Source organism: Meleagris gallopavo, chromosome Z (genome assembly GCF_000146605.3).
Source record: "Meleagris gallopavo isolate NT-WF06-2002-E0010 breed Aviagen turkey brand Nicholas breeding stock chromosome Z, Turkey_5.1, whole genome shotgun sequence".
Classification (NCBI taxonomy): Eukaryota; Metazoa; Chordata; class Aves; order Galliformes; family Phasianidae; genus Meleagris; species Meleagris gallopavo.
Window position 1 is genome coordinate 19,498,007 of NC_015041.2, and position 25,996 is coordinate 19,524,002.

At 34.8% G+C, this 25,996-nt stretch overlaps 1 protein-coding gene across 1 annotated transcript in view; it reads left to right on the forward strand.

The window, feature by feature from the left end:
• Positions 1-25,979, forward strand: part of ERBIN (erbb2 interacting protein) — a 33,962-nt gene extending 7,983 nt beyond the window's left edge. Inside the window, exons 6-20 of the mRNA XM_031557257.1 lie at positions 4,116-4,214; positions 6,940-7,003; positions 8,740-8,814; positions 10,066-10,210; positions 10,603-10,675; positions 11,598-11,727; positions 12,068-12,183; positions 13,107-13,176; positions 14,061-14,160; positions 14,313-14,434; positions 14,999-15,169; positions 15,889-16,071; positions 17,913-18,030; positions 21,063-21,246; positions 22,336-25,979. Coding sequence (XP_031413117.1) covers positions 4,116-4,214; positions 6,940-7,003; positions 8,740-8,814; positions 10,066-10,210; positions 10,603-10,675; positions 11,598-11,727; positions 12,068-12,183; positions 13,107-13,176; positions 14,061-14,160; positions 14,313-14,434; positions 14,999-15,169; positions 15,889-16,071; positions 17,913-18,030; positions 21,063-21,246; positions 22,336-23,893 — 3,208 coding nt within the window. The 3' untranslated portion in view covers positions 23,894-25,979. The remainder of the gene's footprint in view (positions 1-4,115; positions 4,215-6,939; positions 7,004-8,739; positions 8,815-10,065; positions 10,211-10,602; positions 10,676-11,597; positions 11,728-12,067; positions 12,184-13,106; positions 13,177-14,060; positions 14,161-14,312; positions 14,435-14,998; positions 15,170-15,888; positions 16,072-17,912; positions 18,031-21,062; positions 21,247-22,335) is intronic.
• Positions 25,980-25,996: the final 17 nt, after the last annotated feature.

A 25,996-nucleotide genomic window follows, 5' to 3' on the forward strand; every position in this document is an offset into this window, starting at 1 on the left:
GGTTTTTTTTTGTCACATCAGTTACGTTCTTCTCTTCCTCAACCATATCCTTTCTTAAGGTACTCTGAAGCTGAGCTATGTTCTACAAAAATTGGAGTCAAACTAAGACAAGTCATTCTGATTCCTTCTACATCCTGTGCCATGTAAACAGATCATATACTTTATCATTTGTAGACAAATGGTCTAAATTGTTTTTCTCTCTGGTATGACTGGCTTTTCTTTGTGCTTTATTATATTAGTAGATCTTGGAACTAGTTTCAGTTTTAATTATTTTTATGTGTTTGTGTAATGATGGAGGACTACGACATATGTAACTATATTTAGAATTCAAATTGAGATCTCTTAATGGCTTGTACAGTGTCATGATTATTTTCTTGTTTCTCTTGGAAATATTAGTGATTACACTCTAGTGTTCCTCTCGTGCCTTCTGCAGCTGCTGAGTGTGGCTTCCCACCACATGATCAACTTATGCATTGGACAGTTCAGTTAAAAATGAGTGATTACCTTACAAGGAAATAATAACTTTAACATTTGGTACCATGGCATCTTGTCCACCTTTTTTTTTTCTCCCATTCCTTAAGATTATGCAGTTTTTTCCCTAATATTCTAGTATTCTATTGTACTGTGACTGTCTTTTTAGACTAATCATTTTTGCCCCTCCTTTTCTGTTGGAAAGTACTGAACAGGATGGACCCAAAATGGGTCTTTGAATACAAATTGGTAATTTTTATCTTGATGCTTAGGAAAGAAAACCATTTAATGCAGTTTACTTCTGGTATATTTATGCAGCTTTTGCAACATTCACCTTCATTTTATTCTCTTTCAGGGCTAGTGCTCAAGCTTTGCATTGTATTGAGGGCAAGGATATCCACTTTCTTTCCCCCTTCTTTATGAGCATTCCTTGCTGTTCTTTAGTGATACTTGTCAAGGCTCTTAGGCTTCTTAAAAATCAGTAGATTAGATGGGGCATTTCATTTGGAATTCTGAGATGGTAGTGTTTTTTTCCACTTCCAAATTCTATTTTGAATATATTAATAGCAGCTTGAGTCCCAGAGTTAGCCTCCGTGTCAATGCACAGTATTCTGAAATCTGCATGTACCAAAGAAAACTTATGTTACATATCTATATATACCATATGTATATTTAGATTCAGATATGCAAATCTATAAGCAGAGTAATTTAAACCTGAAGCTCACTGCACATGATAGCTTTAAAAGGGATTTTGTTATGATTTTCCTTTTAATCTTGTTTCTCAACAATTTGCAGCGCCAGGTATTTTAAGTAGTGACTGATCTGGGATATCTTTTTAAATTAAATATATAGTGGAGATTGAACTGAGAACTTGATTGAGTTACACCTAAGTAAGTTTGCAAACTTATGCATCCTATAGTTTTTTTATGTTTGGCATGCATTTGAGTCCTGTTTCATTATTAGTTATGATTTTAGAAGTGTATTTCTGCATTAGTAAAGCTGCTACTAGTCCATTACACTAGGTACACTTGAATAATACTCTCCTATTGCTTTGTGCTTAGGTGTTATATGAGTATTTGCGGGTACATATTTTCACAGCTGAGAGATTATTTTCTTCTAAGTATGACAAATTTTTGTGATTGGATGGAACAGAAAATATGTATTCTGCCATTATGACTTATTTTCCAATCTAAATATTGATTTTTTCAGTCTCGTAGCAAGAATTCAGGTGCTTTGCATGGGTCCATACACGAGCAAATTAAAGAGCAGCTAGGCTAAGTATTTGTTGTATGTTATTACATTAAACTTGAATTAAGCCCTAGTAATAATGGAAGAAATGGCAACTACTTGGGGCCAATATTTCTGGTTAATTACTGCAAGAAAATTGCTGTTTTAGGCACAGCCTGTATTTCCCAACCTGAAGAGACTGAAAATATTTAGCTAGTAGCCTTTGCTCTATACATAACAAATTAGATGTTTGTATCTCCAGACTCTTAAGCTTAGCTGAAGAGAGAGTAGGACATAAATATGAAATAAGGTTGAAGCAAAGTTGTGAACCTTTCTGTCGCCAAAGGCAGTCTTTTAAGCTCACACAATTCGCTTATTAAAAGTGTTGTACCATGAGTTCTGGCAAAAATCAGTGATGTGTGAGTGTACCTATTTATAGCTTAGCATATGAATGCTTTTCCTGTTTTCAACTAAGAAATTTGACTACATACATGTGTTGTGAGGAAATACTGAAAACTAGCTATTTTCCCTGTCATCAAAGCAAAGCACCTATGGGGGCCTAATGTAGTGTTTGATTATGGAAGCCTTCCCAAAATTTTTCCAGGTGACAAGTGGTAGGGCACAAGGAAATAGACCTAAGTTGTGCTAAGGAAGTTTAGATTTGATGTTGGGAAAAATTTATTCATGAAAAGGGCACTCAAATATTGGAACAGGCTGACTAGGGAAGTGGTGGAGTCTCCATCCCTGAAGGTATTTACAAGATGTGGCAGCAAGGGACGTAGTTTAGTGATGGGAATCAGTAGGTCAGGTTGACGGTTAAACTTCATGATCTTGAAAACCTTTTATAACTTACTTGAAAGCTAGGAAGTTGTCCTTTCCACTTTTGTTCTAGGCAAAGCAAATAGCTTAGTAGCTTCTATGAGCTTTTGAGCTAGTGTAAGAAATATCTTCCACTTGCTTTGCTTTTTAACTGTTCTGTTTTCACTTTTTTATATTTATATATTATCTCTTGTTAAAGGAAGGATATAACTCCTTGGAAACCAATGTGTTTTAAAACACAGAAAATGTATTTTTTAATGTAGAGTAGTGCAAAATCAGGTCTCCAGCGCTTTCAAAATGTGGATGCTTGTGCAGTCCCCTGTAGGCCAAGTCTGAACAGGATTCAAATGCCATTTTGTTTTGGGTTGCTTTTGCAGCCACAGTAATATTAACACAGTTGGGGCAATATCCTGTTATTCAAAGAGGAAGGAGATTTAATTCTCCTGTTTTAGATACCCACTGTCGAGTATTCTTCCAGTCTTATTACAGGTTTCATTTTTCTCTGGAAAGCTTTCAGGGAGGAGGTTCCTCTCCAGCAGTTGCTACCAGCTGGCAGCTATTGCTTGCCATGCTGGACTTGATCAAGTTCTGTTCTATTTCAAGGTAACATTTGCATTCTTAGGTTATCTGTGGGACTGCTACTTTCAAGGCATACAAAAATGAGAGAATGTCTTGAGAAAAAGCAAATATTTTTTTCAGGTTTGTATTTTTACTTAAAAAATAATTATCACACCTTACTAAGTTTTCATCTGTGTCTTTAAGACATACTTCTGTGCCTTCAGGAAAGACTGGTCTGTTCACCCAGCTCCTTTTTCAGTCCTGGAGCTTACTATCTTGTTTTGCCCTGGCAATCTGTGTATAGTTCTTGTCTTTATGAGCTTGTCTTTTTTAAACCAAATTCAAGTTTTTTTTGTTTTCCTTAACAGAGAAACACTTCTGTCCTAATGCAAACAAAAATCCGCTGGGGACAGTATGTTGCTTTAATGTCGAGTCTACCTTGAACTTATCTGGGCCAAGCAATTCAGTTTGTGATTTAGAGGTTATTTATATTGCACCAAGGATTTACTCAGAGAAAGGTCAAATTACCTCCTGGCAGAAATATCAAAAGGATTAAGAAGCTGGCTAAAGACATAGTATGAAAGGAGATCCAATACAAATTTAAAAGTTGGTTTTACCTTTTGGAAAACCACAGGTATTCCACTAATTGAGGCCTTTCAGATGAAGTGATTTGATAAATTGCCTGTATGAGAAATTTATCATCATAACTTTTGCAGAATGATGCTGCCTTTCTCCTTTTATTTCACAAATACTTTATATGAGGACAGCACATGCTAATGAATCCAATGAAATGCTTAAAAAACTGTAGGCTGAGGGGAAGGAACTGTGTTTGAGATGCAGGAAAGTGAGCAAGATCCAGTTTGTTTGCCATTATGCAAGAACCAAAACTTAATGAATAAATGCATTTAAAATAACATGCAGGTTTCTGTATAAAACATATTTGTATTCTTATGGGAAAATATTTAAAACTTGTTGATCTCTTTTAAAATGTAAGCTTAGCAATATGAACAAGTTCTGAGATTTTTTTTATGGTAATACAGAGTGTGTGAATTTGTTATTTTTTTTTTTTTTTTTTGTTACAGATTAACTAAACTCCAGATATTGGAACTTAGAGAAAACCAGTTAAAAATTTTGCCAAAGTAAGTATGTGTGAAATTCATATGAAACGCTTTGGAGGGTTTCTACTGTAGGTATGCTAATAAATTAATACATACAAAAAAGCAGACTGCAACTTAAAATTTGTAGCTAAGTAACTAGAGTAACTTCTTAAAAGAAACTTTCCCTTCATAACTGCTGAAGCTAATTATCCCAGCAGACTGATTGGTCTTCATACTCAGAAGTTTGCCTGATTTTCTTCCCCTCCCTCCCATGTGTTTATATTTTAAAGTTTCTGTCCATGTCTAGCTCTGTAGAATTTTGATCCTCTGTTAAGTCAGAATGTGATCTTTTCAGGATGAGTCTTAGGTATCTGGAGATGGTTTTTTTTGCACACAGTGTTTTAACATTACTCTCTGAGAAGCAGCTGGGGAAACTGGGATTGTGAGAGAAGGTGCTAACTGTTGTATGGTCTCTATTCAGCGCACATGTTAGCAGAAACTTATATGAGTAGGCTAAGATGTGACTTTTAAGCCGTTCAAGTACAACAGCCAGTTTTCCTAACCTAAAATGGAACTAAACTATGTTCCATTCAAATTCTCTCTTTGTCTGTTTAGATATCATACCATGTCTGCTGATTTAAAAATGCTGAAACATAAATTTGGAATGAAGTATATAGTATCAGAGCATGTGAAAGTAATTTTTTCAGGCATTATACCCATTAATGTCACAGAAGTGCTCTCCTTCCTTCTTTCTGATGACACTAATTTTTGACAGAAAGAAATAACAACATTTAATTTGGGATAGTAACTATGTAGATGAAATTGCTCTCAGTGGAGAAACTAATATAACTAATATAAGTTTTGTTTACAAAATTACTGACTTGAATTGGCACAATTAACACTATCGCACATGAATTATGTGCAGTATTTTTTAAAAGAGTAGTTTACAGAAGTCACTCTGATTTATGCAACTTCTCTTAAACCCACTGGGAGGTTTTTTCTTGACTTCATTGTGTTTAGGGTTCCATTCTCGCTGGAAAACTGAACAGTAGCTGTCATGAGGATGTCCTCTGCAACATATCTTTAATGCCCTACAATACCTGCTGAGCTGCTGCCTTTATTATTCTCTTCTTCTACTTTTCTGGTTCAATTAAGAGAGAATTAAAGCTTTGGAGGCTACTATACACATATAATTATGTATTTTCCTACAGTGAGGCACTAAAATAATTTATTATTTATGTAATGTACAGTGGGACTCAGTTGTTTTAACCAGTGAAGTCATCTGTATCCTGCTTCAGTTGTTACGTCAGAATAAAAACTGATAGACAATTATAAATTAGCTAGGTTTAAAAACTGTGTTCTGAAAGGAACATGCTTTAAGTAATGTATAAAACACTTTTTAATAATGAGATGCAGCAGTATATGCCAATATTTTTGCTATGGAAAACAAATACTGTTTTCTTGTTTTCCTGTCCTCTCCTTTTTAATGTGTTTGTACTGACAGTTTCTTTTGGATTTATAAGGAGGGGGATGTATTTAGATAAACACTTAGCAAATCAACCAGTCTTCTTGCTGAGTTAAAAATGCATATAATTTAACATTAAATCATAAAGCACTTATAAATCTGGTAATCAAAATAGGTAATTAATGCCAACGTACTAAACAATATGGGAAAGCAAGTAGATGCTATTTTAAGAAAAGGTTGCTGTAACATAGCTGAAAGTACTATAAATTAGGCAAGTAGTGAGGAAGGCATCTTACAAGCATGTTTATGTGTTTTATAGTTGAGTGAATATGTTTGTTGGATGAGAGATTTTGGCAAAAAAAAAAAGGCCTAGAGTCAATAAAGTTTTTTATTATAGTGACAACTTTATGCAAGATATGTTCTCTTCTGGCTCTGTGGTAAACAATCTAATCATAGAATCATAGAATCACCAAGGTTGGAAAAGACCTAAAAGATCATCCAGTCCAACCATTCACCTATTACCCAATAGCTCCCACTAAACCATGTCCCTCAACACAACATCCAGTCTTAATGTATTAAAGTGGAATGGAATAAGCACAACTAATTTCCATTAAGTAAATAGAAATAATTTGTATAGTAATTTTGAGTAGATACTCTCTATTGGGACTTGAAGTAAATATAGTTGGAGGGAAAATTTTGCCAAAACATGGTCAAAAGAAGAAATCTTGCCTTGTCTCAGTCATTGATTTAGTCTTTGCTATCAAATGGTTTAAGAGGTAATGATGTATCATGAAATCCTGTTTAGTAATCTTGTCTCTAGTTTTAGGACTAGAAGAATAATTAGGATTCCATTCTGTGTTCCAGGATGCTGACAAAGTTGATTCAATGTAAAATGAAACAGTGTTCATTGTTACTGTGATTCAACAGTGGCCTTGTCTGTTTTTGTTAATCATTAGGAAGTGATCTTTTTTCGGGGATAGCTGTGATGATTTTAACAACAGGTGAAAAACTGAGGCAGTTGAAGACAGACTTGACTGAATTAATCTTTATCATAAAGATAACTCTAGTGATCTTTGATTATTGTAAACTAATCCATAGATTAATTACTCTTTGTATAGCAATCACAGCATGATCATTAATGTATGGTTAGTTGAACCATATACAAATTTTATCTTATGTAGATACTAATCTATTTATAGAACAGCATCACTACTTAATACTGATTCAAATAATATGTTTGGATGAATACAGGAAGATTTTATTTTATTAATTCTGACTCTTGGTAATCCCTTTCCTGTGTAGAACCATGTCCAGACTAACCCAACTGGAAAGACTGGACCTAGGAAGTAATGAATTCACAGAAGTGGTGAGTTTTATCTAAATAGAGCTTTGATTGTTCTATAAACATCTTTATTAAATAATGAATTTGTAATCATTAGGAAAATGTAAAAATTGTCTCAAGGATTCTGCTACTGAGCAAATATTATTGATACCTTATGCTTCTGTATGGGGTCTGTTTCTAAAATTGTGCGTTTCCTTTTGCATATTAGTATGTGTTTGAAAACAAAACACTGTGACATAGTGAGACTAAATGTTAATGGTAATATACCTACGAATTATAAGAGTAATGACTTGACTTATAATGAATTCTAAACACTTATTTTTTTTATCTTGTATAGTGTTGCAGTTCTATGAAAGCTGTGCATGACTTGTCTTTTTAGTGGCTGTAAGCTGTTTGGATTCAGATTTTTTAGGTTTGAATATTATTGAAAGAAAAGAAACAAAGTGAAGAAACACAACCCACAATATATGTGGTCAGGATTTTTCATTTGACATCTGTCTGCTTCTCTGAGTACTTTCCCATATAAGGGAACTGAAATAGAAGAATAGTGAAATGTACTGACCTACCATATGTAGTCAAACCTCTGTGCGCTACCAGTGGATACTTCATTAACCACAGATCATAAACAGAGGAGCACTTGCCTAGATGTGTGGCTTGTTAGATACAGAAATGTATTTGAGGAAGTGTTCGCTGGTATTACAGTAATGAACGCTACTGCCATATGCTCATTATAGTGTAGATATGCCTGTGAGAGCCTGAAATTAACATACACAGGCCTATGTTATGCTGTAATAGCCAGGAAGTAAAGCCAATGAAAGCACCTATTTGTATATACTTCTTTCTGACTACTTCATGTCTCCCAACCTTTAATTTGCAAGGGTCAACTACTGATAACTTACTTCATTAGGATCCTTTGGTAAAATTATAAAAAGGGCTAGAAATGTGGTTTATTTGTTTGTTTGTTTTCATCAAGATCTGTCTAAAATGTAGTCTTCATTCACAGTTATTTATTTATTTATTTACTTATTTTAAAAAAGACGTTTTCTCTTGGAAAATTAGTTATTGGGTGTCAAGACTGCAGAAATGCATATAGTGATGAGTGGACTTACAATATAAATAAATGGAGTTCTATATTTAACTTGGTTGTAGTTGTTACAATGCAGTACAACATGCTTTGTATTACTTTCTCAGGAGGGAGATTTAAATGGTAAACACCCATGCTGTATATGCTTTCCTATGCAGTGGTCTTTCTCAGATACAATAAGTTGTAATGGGACTGTATCTGGTACTTCATTTTATGAATTAAATGGTTTGCTGGTAATGTGCAGATGCAGCATTTGTTTCCCAGTTTTCTAGGCCATTATTTTGTCAGCTTTGTCATTTCTGAAAAAGAGCTCTTCTGGACTGATAGAACTTAAGGATTTTTAGACCTCCTTCAGGAGAAAGAGAATTGCATGCAAGATGAACTTCTTGTATGCTCTAGCTGAAAAATAGCAGTGACTGTAAAAGATAATACTTTCTATTCAGATTTTAGTTCTATGAAGACTTTAGTAGAATGATCAAGTTTTCATCATGTTTTGTATATCTGGTATATATTTATATTTCAAAAAGTAAATCACCTGTTTTTTTTTATCAACAAATGAAATAAATGTATGCAGTAAGACATTACTTATGTTAATTGCAATATATGAATCACTGAAGTTTTTTTGCCTTTCAGTATTTTTTAAATGACTATTTTTAAAAATGGTTTCTCTTTACAGCCTGAAGTGCTTGAGCAACTGAGTGGGTTAAAGGAGTTTTGGATGGATGGTAATAGATTAACACTTATTCCAGGAGTAAGTCCCCTTTTTTTGTTTTAGACATTATTATTCTAATTTACAGTTGTATTTGCTTTAACAGCATATATATTGAAGTTGCTGTATAATTTTAATGTTACTTAAAGCCAATAGGATAAATGCTGCTTAAGGCTTAACTAACCTACTTAGAAGTTGTCACTGATCATGATAGTTTTTGTATGCAGCTTCTTCTTCATCGAAAGTTCTGTCATTTAAAATCATGTTCCAAATCAAGAAAGGGGTTAAAATCGAGATCAAATCTCAATTCAAACTTAGGGCTGTCTAGTCCTTCCAAAGAGGAGTTTTTGCCTTAAAGAGTAAATGAGAATATACAGGGTAAATATCTTGTGGCTTTTTGACTTTTTACTGGCAGAGGCTGTAAAGCAAATGTCAGCTGAGGATTCTCTGCTGTGTGTACAAATTTCTGAGAAAACATTCTGACATCTCTCAGTTGCTTAGGGTCCTTGGTGACATGTGACTGAAGTACTAGTGAACCTGTGTTTGTGTTCTAGTAAAGCAGTGTTGGAAATTTGGGAAGCAGCTGGTGTATTTTCAGACTTAAAATCATTAGCAGTCTTTGACATGAGGCTTTCTTGTCTGATCAGTAGTCCTCTGTACTGTCTTTCTTCACTTCAGCTAATTATTCATTGAGAAGAGTTGAGTATACGTTGAATTCTCCTACTTCATAATAAAGTGAAACTTATATGTGAAAGCGACTGCATTCTCTCCCTTGTAAAGATTTTAAACACTTGTGCGTATAAATCTTCATATGTAAATGTAATACAAGATTTACTTCAGTGTTTTTTATCAGTGTAATTTGTACTGGTTCACTGTTACTGCTTTTGAGGTTATGTAGAATGCAACTTTATACAAAATGCAAACTTAAGCGTTAGGAAACCTAACATGGGTGGTATTATCTCCTTTTGTTACACTGTCTACATCTGTGTTAAGTCTGTTCTAAAGCTTCTATCTCTATCCATGGTAACTGATCATACAGTTGCATTTAAAACTGACTTCAAAGAAATCTGCAGAATGACTGTGGTGTGTTTGTGTATGTAGCAACATGTTAAGCATATGTATTAGCAGAAAATATCATAAAGTTAGGATATTCTGCATAAAATTGTTTTACCACTGTAAATAAGTTTTCTCTTTTCCTCCGGTATTACGTTTCAGAGATGTTTGCAGACAGAACTTCTGTCTCCTCTGTTTAGATTATGCACTTCCTAATATATTATTTTCTATTGTTTTTAGTTCATAGGTACTTTGAAACAACTGACCTACCTGGATGTTTCTAAAAACAACATCGAAATTGTTGAAGAAGGTATTTCAGGTTGTGAAAGCCTACAAGACCTATTGTTATCCAGTAATTCACTTCAGCAACTGCCAGAGACTATTGGTTTGTATTTTCAATTAATTCATGAATTAAAAAGTTTATGGTTTAGGAACAGAACACTTAAAAATATATAAATAATATTTTAGGCCTACATGTCAAGTGGTTTGAAGTTCCAGTTTTGGATAAAGCTGAATAAAACATAATTGATAAGTAATTGTCAACAGTAACGGAGCTTAAAAAAACAAGTATTTCCTATGACTAGTTTGTAGTAAGCTGGCAGATTAATTCTGTAAGATCACCTTAGTTTTTTTTAGTAAATACATAGCACTACAGGAATTTCAGGGAATACAGAATATATATTTCCCCCCCCCAGTACAGGATTAAAACTAAATTTAATGAACTCCATTGTTGTTTTTAATTTTTTATTTATTTAGTTGTTTGGTTTTTTCCTACAGGTTCCCTGAAGAAGGTAACAACTCTTAAAATTGATGAAAATCAGTTAATTTATTTGCCAGACTCCATAGGAGGGTATGTATTTCACCTAAATAAAATGCCAGACTGCTTTTCTGTAATCATTTCTGTAACAATAGTTCTTCTGTTGAATGGTTTAAATTTCTGTAATTGATTTATTTCCTTCTATATATTAATGTAATAATGAAACTGGCAGCAAATGTTTCATATCTATTTTCTGGTTCTCAGCATGTGTTCTACATATTTAAATATGTATTGAAACTTATGTTTCTCACTCATTAATGTAGCCACCAATCTATAGAATCTGAAAGGAAACAACATGGTTACAAAGGTATGCAGCTGCCTGAAAGCAGTCTTGCCTTTATCATAGGAACTGGCCATGCTAAATGTTGCAGATGATAAAACTGGTATAGAAAGGCCTGGAAATAGTAAATCTAAGCATGCACAATTTAAGCATGCACAATTATCTTTCACTTGTTTATTAGCAGGATTTTTTAAATGTATACTTTCATGTTCAGCAATTTAATTTAAAAGTCCCAAACGATGACAAAAATAAGTGGTTCAGAATTAAGTGCTAAACAGAACATGGATATTTGTTCCAATGTATTTTCTCCTATTGTAGCTGATGTAAGTTAAGTATTGCTAGAATTTACAAAATACTTCTCTGCAACAGGGCTTAACGTTCACTGTTTCTTAACTATAGCTATTTGTCTATTTAGCTATTTGTCCTATTCTGATTGTTTTCAGTTCCTTGACCGCCTCTGAAAGCTCTTCTCTGATGACAGTAACAAGATTAAGAAAAAATAAGAATTTAGGCAATAAGTAAATGAGTTTTCTTGGATTTGAGTTTTAGTTGGGTTTCGGTGTTTCATTCTGAATTTCATTTGCAATTGATACTGGTATCAATGTAATTTAAACTTAAAGCATTCAGTTAATGTTGGATGAATCAAACTCTAGAGCAGAGTATTACTTTTTTCAGGTTAGTATCAGTAGAAGAACTGGACTGCAGTTTCAATGAGATTGAAACATTGCCTTCATCTGTTGGGCAACTATCTAACATAAGGACATTTGCCGCAGACCATAACTTCTTAACACAGCTACCACCAGAGGTATGTATTTAGTTATAAAACTGAAAAACAAAGTATTTTCCTGGGTATTAAACTGCATAGTTGATACGTATTTTATTTGGACAACAGATTAATCATTCTTGAGTACATTTTATGTATATTTAATGACAATGTTTACAAATATACAAATAAATCTGAAAAGTTTTTGAAGCTAGTAGTAGAAATCAGTACCAATTCTGTTAGAACTAAAGGGATAATATATAAGAAAAAATGTAATTATATTTAACAAGGAAGATAGCTGTAGACTGGTTATTTTAAAGTAATAATAGATTGTATATTTAGAGCTGTGAAGGTGAATTAATTCTCTGGATTCTTTTTTCAGATTGGAAATTGGAAGTATGTAACGGTATTGTTTCTGCATTCAAATAAACTTGAATTTCTCCCTGAAGAAATGGGTGACATGCAGAAACTGAAGGTCATCAACCTGAGTGACAATAGGTTTGTGAGCATATAATTCAAGTAAAAATCATGTAAAATGCAATAGCATTGAGTGTATTTTAGTGTAACTGGTATCTATCACCCGGATGTAAGTTTAGCCATTTTCTGAATGTTCTATGCTACATATCATTATATCCCACAGTTGATAATCTGACTGCAATGCATGTATTTCATTTACTGTTTTTCCACTTTATGAAGCTGTGTTTCTTTGAATTAGGCATATGTTTGATTTAAGTACATGGACTGACATATGGCTTAGATATGCCAGTAGGTATTAGTATGTATTTTTCAAGGGAATTCAAGTATCCTCTTAAAATTTGCATTTGATTTGTAGCTAAAACATTAATAGCTTCCTGTACTGCATATAGGGGACACAAAACAGAAGTGTCGCAGTGTATGATAAAATGCACGTGCTGGGGAAGAAGGAGGAAAGAGCTGGTCAGTAAAAACTGGCAAAATGTCTTTTTGGATTCGTCAATTTGCAAAATTGAAATGTATTAGGAGAGATAAATTTGAACTCTCCCTTCTGTTCTTCAAATCTAGTTTCTTTGTACTCTACCCTAAGCCTGATTTTATTCACAACTTAAAAAAAAAGAAAAGAATCAAAAAACACAATTTTAGGTGTGACCCTTATTTCTTAATTTTAGTGCCTGTGTATACTGAAGGGTAAAATTGCTGAGGATTCTTCTAATTAAAGTATAAAAATAAATAGTGTTGATCTTAAGTTCAGTAATTGATTTATATGCAATGCTAATGGTTGTCTTAAAAATTGTGTTCAGGTCATTGACATGAGATAAATTCAGTTTGCCTTGTCTCATTTTTGCTAAAGTAGGCAGAAATGCGTGTTTTAAAAAAAGGCCCTTTATCAATACTACGACTTGACAGTTAAGTGTGTTTTCATAAACTTTTATTGTAATTTGCAGGCTGAAGAATTTGCCGTTTACCTTTACAAAACTGCAACAGCTCACTGCCATGTGGCTATCGGACAATCAGGTGAAATAGTCCAGGAGAAAAATTATAGATAGATGCTTAACTTTATTCCTAATTGAATTGATAAGTGATCTTTTGAATATTAAGTGCTTTGTATGTGCATAAATACTTCCCTGACATTTTGTCCATTCCCTCAAAATAAACACTAGGTCTTCCTTACCTTAGAGCTTATCTGGCAAAGCTTTTATACAAAACACAATTTAACAGATGTCAGAATTTCTTAGTTGTTATCTCTTAAGCAAGAAATGTGGTATTTGATAAGTTGTTAGTATTTACATGTATGCAGTGGTGTGCTGTGATTGCACCGCTGTAGAAAATCTGCATAAACTTTTTATGCTAGGTTGCTTGCCCTACCTTTGAGCTTTGTGGCTTTGTAGCATATTTCAAGCTATTGAGAAGTAATTTGTGTTACTTCTTTTATTCCTCTATACTCTACCAATTTCCTGTATGGCACTAAGGTTTGCAGGGCTTCCAGAAATTCTTTGATCTCAAGCGTGGTATACTGAAAGATTTCTAAAGAGTGGGAGGTATCAGTCTGATATCAATATTTAAAAAAAAAAAGTACATAATTTTACTTTATATGGCTGCCCAGAGATGTAAATGACTAAGTGTATTGGTGTACCCCAGATCAGCTTACTTTGGGACAATAATAAGTTCTTGCAAAAATAGGGTTATTTTTTTTAATACCCAGTTTATTCTCTTGAATTTGTTTTTACCATTCCCAAGAAAGTCATCTATTGATATATGTTAACAACTTCATTCTCTGAAAATTATTTAGAGGGTAAAGGAAAACTGCTCTGCCTTGCATTCTTTAAGTTATGGAGATAATCTTTACTTTGTACATGCATATGTTTTCTTAATGTATTTTTCTTTGATTTCCTTCTTAGTCTAAACCACTTATCCCCCTTCAAAAAGAAGCTGACCCTGACACACAGAAAACTGTGCTTACAAATTACATGTTCCCACAGCAGCCGAGGACTGAGGATGGTAAGGATTTCTTTTTCAATTTACAGCATCATTAATTTGTTAGCTTTTCAAGTATAAATAAAAAAATGCCATCCAGGAAAAAGAAGAAAAAAGAGGACTTTTATTTTGTGTAATGTACCTTATTCTTATAAGTGTTTGTTTTTATTCTTTAGTTATGTTCATATCTGACAATGAAAGCTTTAATCCATCTTTGTGGGAAGAACAGAGGAAACAGCGTGCTCAGGTGGCATTTGAGTGTGATGAAGACAAAGATGAGAGAGAGGCACCACCTCGGGTTAGTATTTAATTTTTTACTACTGGTATTTCTCTATTTAATTTAATTTTACTACTGATGTTTCTCTCTCTCTCTCTCTCCCTCTCTCTTTCTCTCTTCTTCCCATTCACATTCCTGATTCCCATCCTTTTTATTCCTTTGACTGCGGACTTAGCTTTGCTGAAGAAATAAAGACTTCATTTATTAGTTTAAGAGCATCAAATTGAATTTTTTTTTTCCTCATCATTAAAAGGGAGCACATAATTATTAAATTGCTGGACCGGTGCTGGTACAGGAGAAGAATTGTTGGGAAATAATGGTTAATTCTGATTTTTATTTAAATGTATTACAGTTGTCATTGCTTTTCCTGCTTGGTATCAACAGACAAATTTAAAGCAAAAATAATTGATTTGTAATTTTGCTGGGTTTTCTAAAATTATGTTAATCTAGGTAGATTCAAACAGCAAAGTGGAGATTCTGGGTTTTGCTCTGAGTGTTTTGTCTAAATCCGTTGTCTATTTTAAAGCTCGATACTTTAATTACAACTTTTAATTAAAATTAGAATATTACTTTTTTATTACACAGGAGGGCAATCTGAAGAGGTATCCAACTCCATATCCTGATGAGCTGAAGAATATGGTCAAAACGGTCCAGACAATTGTACATAGGCTAAAGGATGAAGAGTCTACTGAAGATGTTGCCAAGGAATCAAAACGAGAAAGCCAGACAGTTTCTGTAAAAGATGTGGGGGTAAAGGTTAGATACAATATTATCTTCTGAGTTCACTGAGACTTCCAAATATCTAGATTGTCATTAAATCTTTTTAGTTCTTCTCTCTCCTCATTAATGCTCTGCATTAAAGAGCAGGGCTTACCTCTTCATCATCTTAAGAATCACAGAATGTCAGGGTTTGGAAGAGACCTTGAAAAAATCATCTAGTCCAATCCCCCTGTCGGAGCAGGAGCACTTAGATCAGGTCACACAGGGACACATCCAAGCGAGTTTTGAATGTCTATGATGAAAGAGACCTTGCAGACCTTCTCTGGGCAGCCTGTTCTAGTGTTCTGTACCCTCACCATGAAGAAATCTGCAATAAATGTCTGCTTGGTAGTAGCAATTTTCCTCTTAACACTGAAAATGAAGATGTAGTGTAATAGGTGGTAGAACTGTTTGGCATGTCTTTGCTCGCTTGGCTTATTGTAGATACTCTTGGCTTTTTTTTTTAAATTTTAACTGAAAGTTTAATGATTTGAATTGACCCCGGTAGAGATGAGGGTGAAACCAATTGGAAAAGGGTGAGGAGTACAACTGAACAGTGTAAAGAGGTTTCTTTCTACCTCATGTATTTCATACTTGCTCATTTCAAACATCTTCTATTTCATAGTTTCCCATGATATGTAATGTTAATTCTTAATATCATGTTACTGAAAAGGGTTTCAAAATGTTTTTCTGTACAAATGTTCTTAATCCTGTAGACTTCCGAAATTGTTCCAATGAAGAATAAGGCTGATGAGAGAAAGCAGTATTCAGCAGGAAGCTCTGTGCAGAAGCCTACTGAACCAGAAGCTGAGCACTGCACTGCAAATTCGCAGATGGCTGCACTTGTTAAAACCTTGCAGAACACAAAAACAATTGTTAACCATGAAGACACGCTTGAGGTGAGGCATTGTGATGAACATTATAGCAGTCAAAGGGTTGTGCTGGTCATCAGACTTGTTTCTAAGAGAAATGAAAATTTATGTTCACAAAAGCAGAAAAATTCTACCCACAAGCACTGTTTGTACAGAAGGGTTTGTAATGCAATATTATTCTCACTTTACCCATATTATAAGTGCAAGTTAAAAAATATAACAAAAAGCTCATAATGAAACTGAAGGTATTTAAAGAAAAATAAACCAAGCTCAAAAATTGATCTAAGTACTAAGCTCTGGAAAAGATACTGTCTTAAACAGAATTTTCCGATTTCCACTTGATTTTCAGCACATTGGTAAATACTTGATTGTGACTGTCACTGAAATGTCAAAATATCTTGTCAGTAGGAACAAGCAAAATCTTGAGTGTACAAGTAATCATAGCTGTTCATTTCAAATAACAAGTGGGCTTAAAAATATGTTTTCATATGTATTTAGTAGTAAGATATCTTAAATATGACTTGTATTACAGAAGTCAGACAGTTTCTGAACTCTTTGTACATCTGTGACAAATGTATATATTTTTTTAATTTAGAACATGTTTCAGCATTAATAACATTTTGGAGCTTGTCAGTCAATTACTTGTCAATCACAACATGTAAAATGCTTTTTGTTTTTTTCTAGTAGTTTCATGAACTGATTATTTTTTGTGTGTGTTGGGCAAGCACTGGAGCTTTCATTTATCATGTGATTAAGAGACTTTATGGCAAGCCATTATGGCTGTTGCTGGGTCTTTTCCCCCCCTTGCATGTTCCTTCTATTATATGCTTTCTGAAAACACTGATTCTGACAGTTCTCTGCAGTTCAAAAACACTGTTGCCAAAACAAAAAACAAAACAAAACAAAAAAAACCAACAACAACAAAAAAACCCACAACCCCATAAAAAAAACCCTAGTTGTCTAGCAGCGGCATTCTTTAAACCAGTAAGGAAATCAGGCAGTAGTACGTAGTGAACAGTGGATACTAAATTCCTTCCTTATAGTAACTTGCTAGTAACTTTGTCTCAATCCACCTAACTTTATATGCATAAAAGCTTTTCCTTTCAATGTTAATTACACTTGTTAGATGTCACACTGTAGGGGAAGGGCAATATGGCAGAGAGAGCGAAGAGGTTATCTGTTCTTATTACAGAGGAACAGGATTGTTATAAAGTTGATCACACAACATGTTTGCTACTTCTCACTCCGTTTTACTGTCCTCTACTGTAGTCCAGGTAGTTAGCCCCATGGAATTGATGGTACTGTATTTTGTAAAGATATTTTTTTCATTACAGAGAATATGATTGAAAAAAAAAATTGTATTCTTGAAGATGACAGGAGCATACGGGCCAGGCAGTAGAATTCTGAATCTATTGCATGGCTGTTCTTGCAGGCAGCTTTGTCAGTTTATCTCTTTCAGAACTGCACTGAGATCCATCTGATGGTTAGGATCTAGTGATTTCTAGCCTAGATCTATTCAGCATCATTTAAAAGTTAAATATCTTCTCTTCCATTTGAAAGTTTACCCCAGTGTAAATTTCAAAATGAAAACCTAAGCTGAAGTTATCACCAATTTAACCATCATTCCCATTGAGTTCATCACAAACAAAGCAAATGTGTATGTGCTGCACCTTAAAGATAATTCGGTGGTAAAAGTTACTAAATTCATTGGATTTGCACTACGCAGTTGCTATGTTAGTTCTGTGTTACTTCACTACTGTTTACCTTCACTGTTTATTAGATAGAGTGATGATTTAGATAATCTTTTTTACTTAACCTTTAACCATTTATATAAAATGCTTTCTATATAAAACTGTTTTTTCCTTTAGCAGGAGTCAGAAGAACTCTCTTCTGATGAAGAGATGAAAATGGCAGAAATGCGACCACCGCTGATAGAAACTTCCATCAACCAACCAAAAGTGGTAGCTCTTAGCAACAGTAAAAAAGGTTAGATATTATAAAAAGAAGTACTGTGTGATTCTAATAATTCCTTGAGTCAAAATGCCTAGTTTTCCCATTTAAATTATGTAAAAAGTGGTTACATGTGTCTGTTAACGGAAAGATGACCAGTTCTCTAGTTCAGCAATTAATTTGTTGTAAACAGAGAGTCTCGTGGGAGAAGTCTTGATTGGAAGCCATCTTGGTCATAGTGATGATGAAGAAGTTGAGTGAAAGGTGGAAAACTACCCTGGATGCAAGAAGAGCAGGCCTGATACTGCTCAGAGAACTAGTTGGTGAAGTCCTTTGGGGGATTGCTTTTGGCAACAGTGGGGTCTGTCAGTGCAGGTCACGTTTTAAGCATTACGTCCTAAGAGCACAAGAGCAGGCCATTCCAAATGCTGGAAATCAAACAAGCAAGGCAGAAGGCTGGCTTAGTTTAGCAGGAACTGTCTTCTTGAACTTAGGCAGAAAAAGAAAGTGTATGGCCACTGGAAGCAAGGTGAGGCAGCATGGGACAACTACAGAGATATTGTTTGCCATTGTAGGGAGAAAATTCTTGTGGCTAACGCTCACAGTTGAAACTGGTAAGTATTGTGGTGGATAAAAACAATGGCTACTTTGAAATACATTAACATACAGACTGGGGGACAGGAAGCTGGAGAGCAGCCCCACAGAAATGTGTCTGGGTTTGTGGTTGATGTCAAGTTGAATCTGGGTCCTCAGTATGCCAGACAGCGTAAAGGGCCAACTGAACCCTGTGGTGCACCAGGGCCAGCATTTCCACCGTGTGAAAGGAAGGGATTGTCCTGCTTTGCTCTGCACTGTGCAGCCTCACTTTGAGTCCTGTGTACAGTTGTGTACCCACAGTATTAGAAGGGTATAAAACAATAATAATGTCCTAAAGAGGGCAACAAAGATGGAAAAGAGTCTAGAAGTTAAGATGTATGAGGTTCAGCCCAAAGAAGGACGAGGCCTCATGGTGGCTTACTGCTTCTTCATGAGAAGAGTAGAGGAGCGGGTGCCTATCTCTTCTTTCTGGTCACAGCAATTGGATCTGAGGGAAGGGCATGGAGCTGTGTCAGGGGAGGGTCAGGTTGGGGATTAGGAACAAGTTCATCCAGGGAATGGATGGGCATTGAAACAGGATCCCCATGCAGCATTCATGGCCCAGGCTGCCAGGGTTCAAGAGGCATTTGGACAATGCTCTCAGACATAGGATTTGAATTTTGGGTGTTCTCATGTGGAGCCAGGAGTTGGACTTTGTGATGCTTGTGGTACTCTTCCAACTTGGTATATTCTTTTGATTCTACGAATAGAGGAAAGAATCCTGTTGTATCTTGCGTATGATTGAGAAAGCTGTGTTGTCATTCCCATTTTGTTAATCAGTTTAAAGTCAAAGGGGAAGAAAAATGTTTTGTGGTTTTGAGAACTGTTAGCTTGAGTACTCTCTCAATAGAGAATTGCAGAAAATGATATTTGTGTTGGAAATGTTCCATACTTGCTTCTTCTCCCACATTTTGTTGATTATTTCTGCTGCTGTTGGCAGCAATGTCACTTCTTTAAATTTCTCAGAGAAGCTGTGCTCTCTTCCTAAGTCTTAAGAATAAACTTGTTCCAAGTTTTTGGGTTTTTTTTCAGAATTACCTTACTCTTTTATTATTATTCTTTCCTCTCAAAAGAAACATCTGATCATTGTTTTTGTTAACTAAGATACTAAGGCTTATGTTACTTCTCTGGAAGATAATTTCAATCTGGGTAACCATTTCCATTGGAGAAAACTAAATTTTTAAGTCTGAGAGCGAAGTGTATTTTGTTCCGTATAATGTCCCCAGTCCAGTACTTTCCAGGAAAAAAAAATGCTCTTCTGGCTGTTGTATGTAAGAGAATAAGATTTTTTTGAGGATGGATGAAGGAAAAGCCACTGAGGCAGCCAGAAGAGTCTGCTGAGCATTTGAAATGGATAAGCAAATTCTTTTATCAGAGTTTATAGATTAGTTTGCTCAGAGAAGTTGCCCTGTAACTGGAAGCATTCAAGGCTAGGTTGGATGGAGCTTTTGGCAACCTGAGCTGTTGGATGGCAACTCTGTTTATGGTGGGGAAGTTGGAAAGAGGTGACCTCCAGGTTTTTTTTCCAATTCCATCCACTTTATGATTCTGTGAAAAAACTTGTATTTATTAACGTTGTCTTTCGGCTCTTAGACCTGGCTGAAAAGTCAAAACTTCTCTCATCTCTGTAGCTAAAAATTAGTTTCTCAAGAAGTATGCTTTTAGCACCCATATCTGTGTCTAGAAGCAAAAAATAAGTTTTGATTTGTACGCTTATGTTTGCTCATGTCAGAATCACGGCTCTCTTAGAGTCTTGCATATCAATTATTTTTGTACAGATACAGTTTTTAAATGTGCATACATTAATCAAGACAAGTAATTCTGAAAATGTCCTGTGTGATCTGTGAAGTATGGGAATGTATTGCGTCCAACCATGCAGAAGAACATTTTTCTTTCTTATTTTTACAGTTGTAAAACTATATACATCTTCCGTGATCTAATTCTTTCCATACTGTTTGGTGCACTAAATTGCTATTTAACAATGATTTAATGTTAAAAAGCAAGAAATGTGTAAGCTTTAAAAATCCTATATTTGAAGCAGCGTACTTAGTTTTCATTGCAGCTAATAGAGTAATGCAACTGAAAACTTTGGGGTTATTGTAGAAGTAAAATTGTAAAAATATCATTTGATGGATATGTTTGGGAAATAATAAATATTGCAACACTAGTTTATGCCAAGGAAACTTGGCAAATTTAGATTTAACAGGTGAGTACTGTTTATGTTCAACCAAATATTTCAAAAGTAATAGAAACTATTGCCAGCAGTCTTCTGTGAATTTATAAAAAGACTGTAAAAGTATTACTGGAAATTAATATATAAGATAGTAAGGATCATTGTGGAACAATGTATGATTTCTAAACACTGTGATTTAAACATGTTAAATGGCTGTTAAACAGATTTGTGTCAAAATTGGCATTGTTTTTTGTTACAGATGATTCAAAAGATGCTGATTCCTTATCAGATGAAGCTACCCAGAACAGTAATCAAAATAACAGCAACTGTTCTTCTCCTTCTCGAATGTCAGATTCTGTTTCCTTAAATACTGATAGCAGCCAAGATATTTCTCTCTGTTCACCAGACAAAGAAACACATGCTGCTGTTTTATCCAAGATCAGGTTTGTAAAACACCGTATCAAACTAAGCAAGTATAATAGAAAAACATTATTCAGTCTTTCAAATTACATGTCCATTCATTTAATTATTCATTAAATAGTCTTAATATTTCAAAATAATGTTAAGTAATTAAATAGTGTTTCAAGAAAAAAGCAATGAAAAAAGAAACAGGACAAGTTTGGAGACCAATTTTAGTATGAAAGATATGATTCTATCTCTTGTTATAACAGGGTATAATAATTTCATCCTTAATTTCTGCTATCCCTGCAAAATACTTCCAGTATAATATTTTAAAAGCTCTATTTTTATTTGCATAATGTTGAAAATATTGAAGATCCATTTGATTGCTAACATAATTATTAAAAAGCTTTTAGGATCTTTTGAAGAATGCACTTAAAGATTTCTGATTTTTTTTTTTGTATGTGTGTCAATGAAAGCAAGAATTTTGCTTCAGTTGTCTTGGAGCTTGGAGATGGTTTATAAGAAATTTAAGTTACAGTTGCTTTATACTTTTTAACATTTTTGAACTACCCTTAATTATTCCTGTGGAAGTTAAGAAGCCTTATGTAAGGATAGATGATAGCAGATACATCTGCCTTAAAGCAGTTTTAGATCACTCAAGAAAGGAAGAGGTTGCAATGCAATAATAACGAATTGCTTACCCCTTTCCAAGGACCAGAGCTTGCTAAACACTCGAAAGAAGGTAGTATCCAAGTAGAGATCCTTCATTTGTGCTACCAGCCCTTAAATGTGGTTAGGGAGGGATGGAGTCAGGGTTCACCCCTTCTGGTTGCACAAGTGAATTGCTTCCACCTGTCCTCCCAGGGCTGGTTGTGTCCCTTCAACAGGTGCTCAATCATTGGTTCAGCCCCTAACCTAACAATTCCCATATACTGTCTGAAATCAGAACATGATGCTAACCAGCAAAGCAAACTCTCTGAATAACATAATTTTGTAATGGTAAGATAGCAAATCATAAATTTATTTGTAAATTGGTCTTTGTCCTGCATTGTGTGCACAGCGTGGCTGTGTTGCACACCAGTTCTTCTAAATTTTCTTGAATATTGTTTATGAGTCATCTTTTCTTGCAGGAGAGAAGATGAAAATTTGAATAATCTTTTGCAAAATGGAGGTGAAATGAACATTACTGCAGAAGAAGAAATAAATGTGCAGGAGAAAGTTACAAATCTGTCTGAATATGAACTGAGCATTGAAGAAAGAATAGGTCTGATAGGAAAAGGTGTGGATCTAACTAGTCCTACAGAGGAGACTCACAAATTAGACCAAATAAACATGAATATCAATAAACTGGTTAGTGAAGAGGCAGTGCCAGTTCCCATAGAAAGAGTAAAACCACAGGAAGTAGTGTCAGTAAAGGGCTTGATGAATAATGTTATGAAAGAAGGTGAGCACTTGGAAAATGGAAATAGGTATCCTACAAATAAAGTAAATGGACATCCTGAAGAATCAGTACAGTCTCCCAGTAAAGATGAACTACTGAGAAGCACTACAGTTGATGGCAACTCTTCCACTGAGCTGTCTGTTTCGCGGAGCACTGAAGATCTGTCACCACAGAGAAGTAGTACTGTGATGAAGTCTCACAGCATCACCAGTATGGACCCTGGTGGTCTGAAAGTCTATGGTATTGTCAGTGACAGTGGATCTCCACAGCCAAACTCAGTGGTAAAATCTTTATCTGGTAATGCAGATGGGAAAAACATAGTCAGGAGTAAATCTGCTACTCTTCTATATGATCAGCCTTTACAAGTTTTTCCTGGATCATCATCATCATCTGATTTAATATCATCTACAAAAACTCCATTCAAGTTGGACTCAAATCACAATCCCGAAGGTGCTAATGTAGTGAGAGGATCAGTGCCAGGTGGTTCACAGATGTTTTCCACTCCCCAGTATAATATTCAGTACAGCAGCAGTACAACAGCAAAAGACACCTTGTGGCCCCAGAAACAAAGCACCCAAGTAGAACAAAGCAGCTTACCTCCTTCACGTCTGCTGAGGTCTGACAGCACAGAGGCACCTAGCTATTTAAAACATTCTGCCAATATGAATTTCTCCAACCATAACAATGTCCGTGCCACTGCTGCATATAGCACTCATCAGCGAATGGCTGGTAGACATATAGACATGTGGGCTGTTCCACCAAATGATAGACTGCTCCCTGGAGCAACAAGACACACTCTTCAAAGACAGAGCAGTGTATCTTCTACTGCTTCTGTAAATGTTGGTGATGCTGGACCTTCAAGGCGGGCCCAGGTTCCTGAAGGGGATTATTTAACATACAGAGATTTGCATTCAATGGGAAGAGCTCCACCAGTAATGTCAGGGCAGCAGAGACCTCTTTCTGCCAGGACATACAGCATTGATGGTCCAAATGTACCTCGGCCACAGAGTGCTCGTCCATCAGTGAATGAAATACCGGAAAGAACTATGTCAGTTAGTGACTTTAATTACTCTCGGACTAGCCCTTCAAAGAGATCAAATCCAAGAGTTAACTCTGAGCACTCTTTGTTAGACCCTACAGGAAAAAGTAAAGTCCCTCATGACTGGAGGGAACAGGTGCTGCGACATATTGAGGCTAAAAAGCTAGAAAAGGTAAAAATAATTTTATTTTTTTCTATTTTTCTGTAATCTAAGCATGATGCAAGTTAAATATCCATGTTTTGAGCAGCTTTTAATTACCAGTAAAATTATATTTCTGTACTACTACTTCTTTTAAAAGGTAAACATGTTTATGATGAATATCTGAAAAACAGTCTCTAAGTGAAATGTTTCCCTGTGGAAAAAGGTCCCTGTTGGTTTTTACATCATACTTGCCAGCTTAGTCCAATACATTGAATACATTAAATGTCCTGTTGACCTTCTGGACTGCAAGTCCAGCTCTTTTAGGTCAGGTAATGTTTGTTGTTAATATAGCAGCGTCTTCATATTCTAACTATTCTGTTACCTTTCTTGAGCTTTCTCTTCTGCATTTTTTCCCTATTTCTTCATTTCAAGAACAAGGAAAAGAACATCAGTAAAATGTATTTGGAAGTACAGATCTACAGCTTCAAGTGCTGAGGAGCTGAAAAAATATACAGTTAACGTTTATTTGCCTCCAAGCCAGTTGTCTTTTGAAGTTGGATATCTGACAGACTGTTGAATGAATATTTATAACTTAGAGCACATAAAAATCTTGTTCATTTCAGGAAATCACAGGAGATTTTGATATAACTAGAGATGACGAACAGGATTCTTTATGTACCTTAATGCTGTCAAAAATTTGAGCTGATATGGAAATGTGAACAGTTAAGCATCTTCAAAGAAATTGGGTAGAGACTGGGAGAATATAATATGGTATGCTATCCAGCAGAACCACTGTAAAATCACATAACTAAACATCATCAGCCTGACTCTGTTCCTTGGAAGGAAAGTGAATTTGTTTTTTTTAATTTGCATAATTCCTAATTATAAACAGAGATGTTTGTTTTCAAAGTCCACACAACAGCCACGGCTGTCTTGTGATCCATTTTGAGTCATATAGGACAAGATATTTTAAGGCAAAGTATTATGCTGAGGTGTGGTGGACCCTTTGTCCAACAAGGCTGTCACAGACCTCACAACGTTTCAATCCTAATCAAAGGATTCCCCTGGATTGCATATATCTAATCTTAAACAATGGAAAATGAAAAAATTGCACAATGCTTGAGTATAGAGGGAAACTTCAGTGCCCTGCTAAAGCTATTTGGTTTTAGTTCATTCTTACGCTGTCTATGTTTCACATGTTAGGAGTGATGTTTAATACATCAAATGAAAACTGCCCAGGTATCATAGAAATTTAGTCGCCTTGACTTCATACCCTTTATATCTCTTCATATTTTTTCTTTCATGCTTTTTGTGTAAACCTTAATTATTGTTTCTTACTAGAAGGATATGGAATAGTTGCTCCTGGGTTCTTAGCTGTGCATCTATCTAACTTATATTAATAGCGTGCCTTTTGTGTGCGTGCTTCTTTTTTCTGGCGTTAAAGCATTTTAAAGAAGATTTTGCTAAGCAGTCTAAGACTTATGAGTTTAAAGGTGAATATAGGTGTATAATTGTCTACTTTATATTTTCTGGGATATGATTGACTTTAAAAAAAAAAACACAACTATGAGAAATGCAGATATAATCTATATGGCAGTTGGCAAATATGATCATGTAGAAATTCTAGAAATTCACTGGATATTTCTTCTTTTAAAATAATAGTTTCAGGTATGATTGTACTTAAAATGTATTTCTAATATGGGAGTTTAATCTACAGAACAGACTTCTGAAGTGTAATGAAGTCTGGGAAAAAATCAGTATTTACTTGAAGAAGTGAATACTTCATTTAAAGAACAAACAGTTATTGGAAATTGCTTTGACAAAGCTCATGGATTTATACTGCTGTTTCCCTTTCTTTTGAAGTACAAGACATAGTACTGACAAATCAAGTATACAAAATTAAGCTTTATGATGAATTTAATTCATATCTTTGTGCCTGTTGTTATGCACAACAATATGGGTTAATAATCTTAATTTCCTTTGACTCTTTTGAGTCTGCTATTGAATTAATTACTTTTTAAATTTTTATCCAATACTTACTATGAAAAGGTATGTGAAAAATGTGTGGTGTTTTTGACTTGTTGAGGATTTGTGTTGTGGAGATGGTGGTGTTTAGGCTTTTGTCTTTTGTTCTTTTGTTTTGGATTGTTTGTTTTTTGTTTGTTTTTT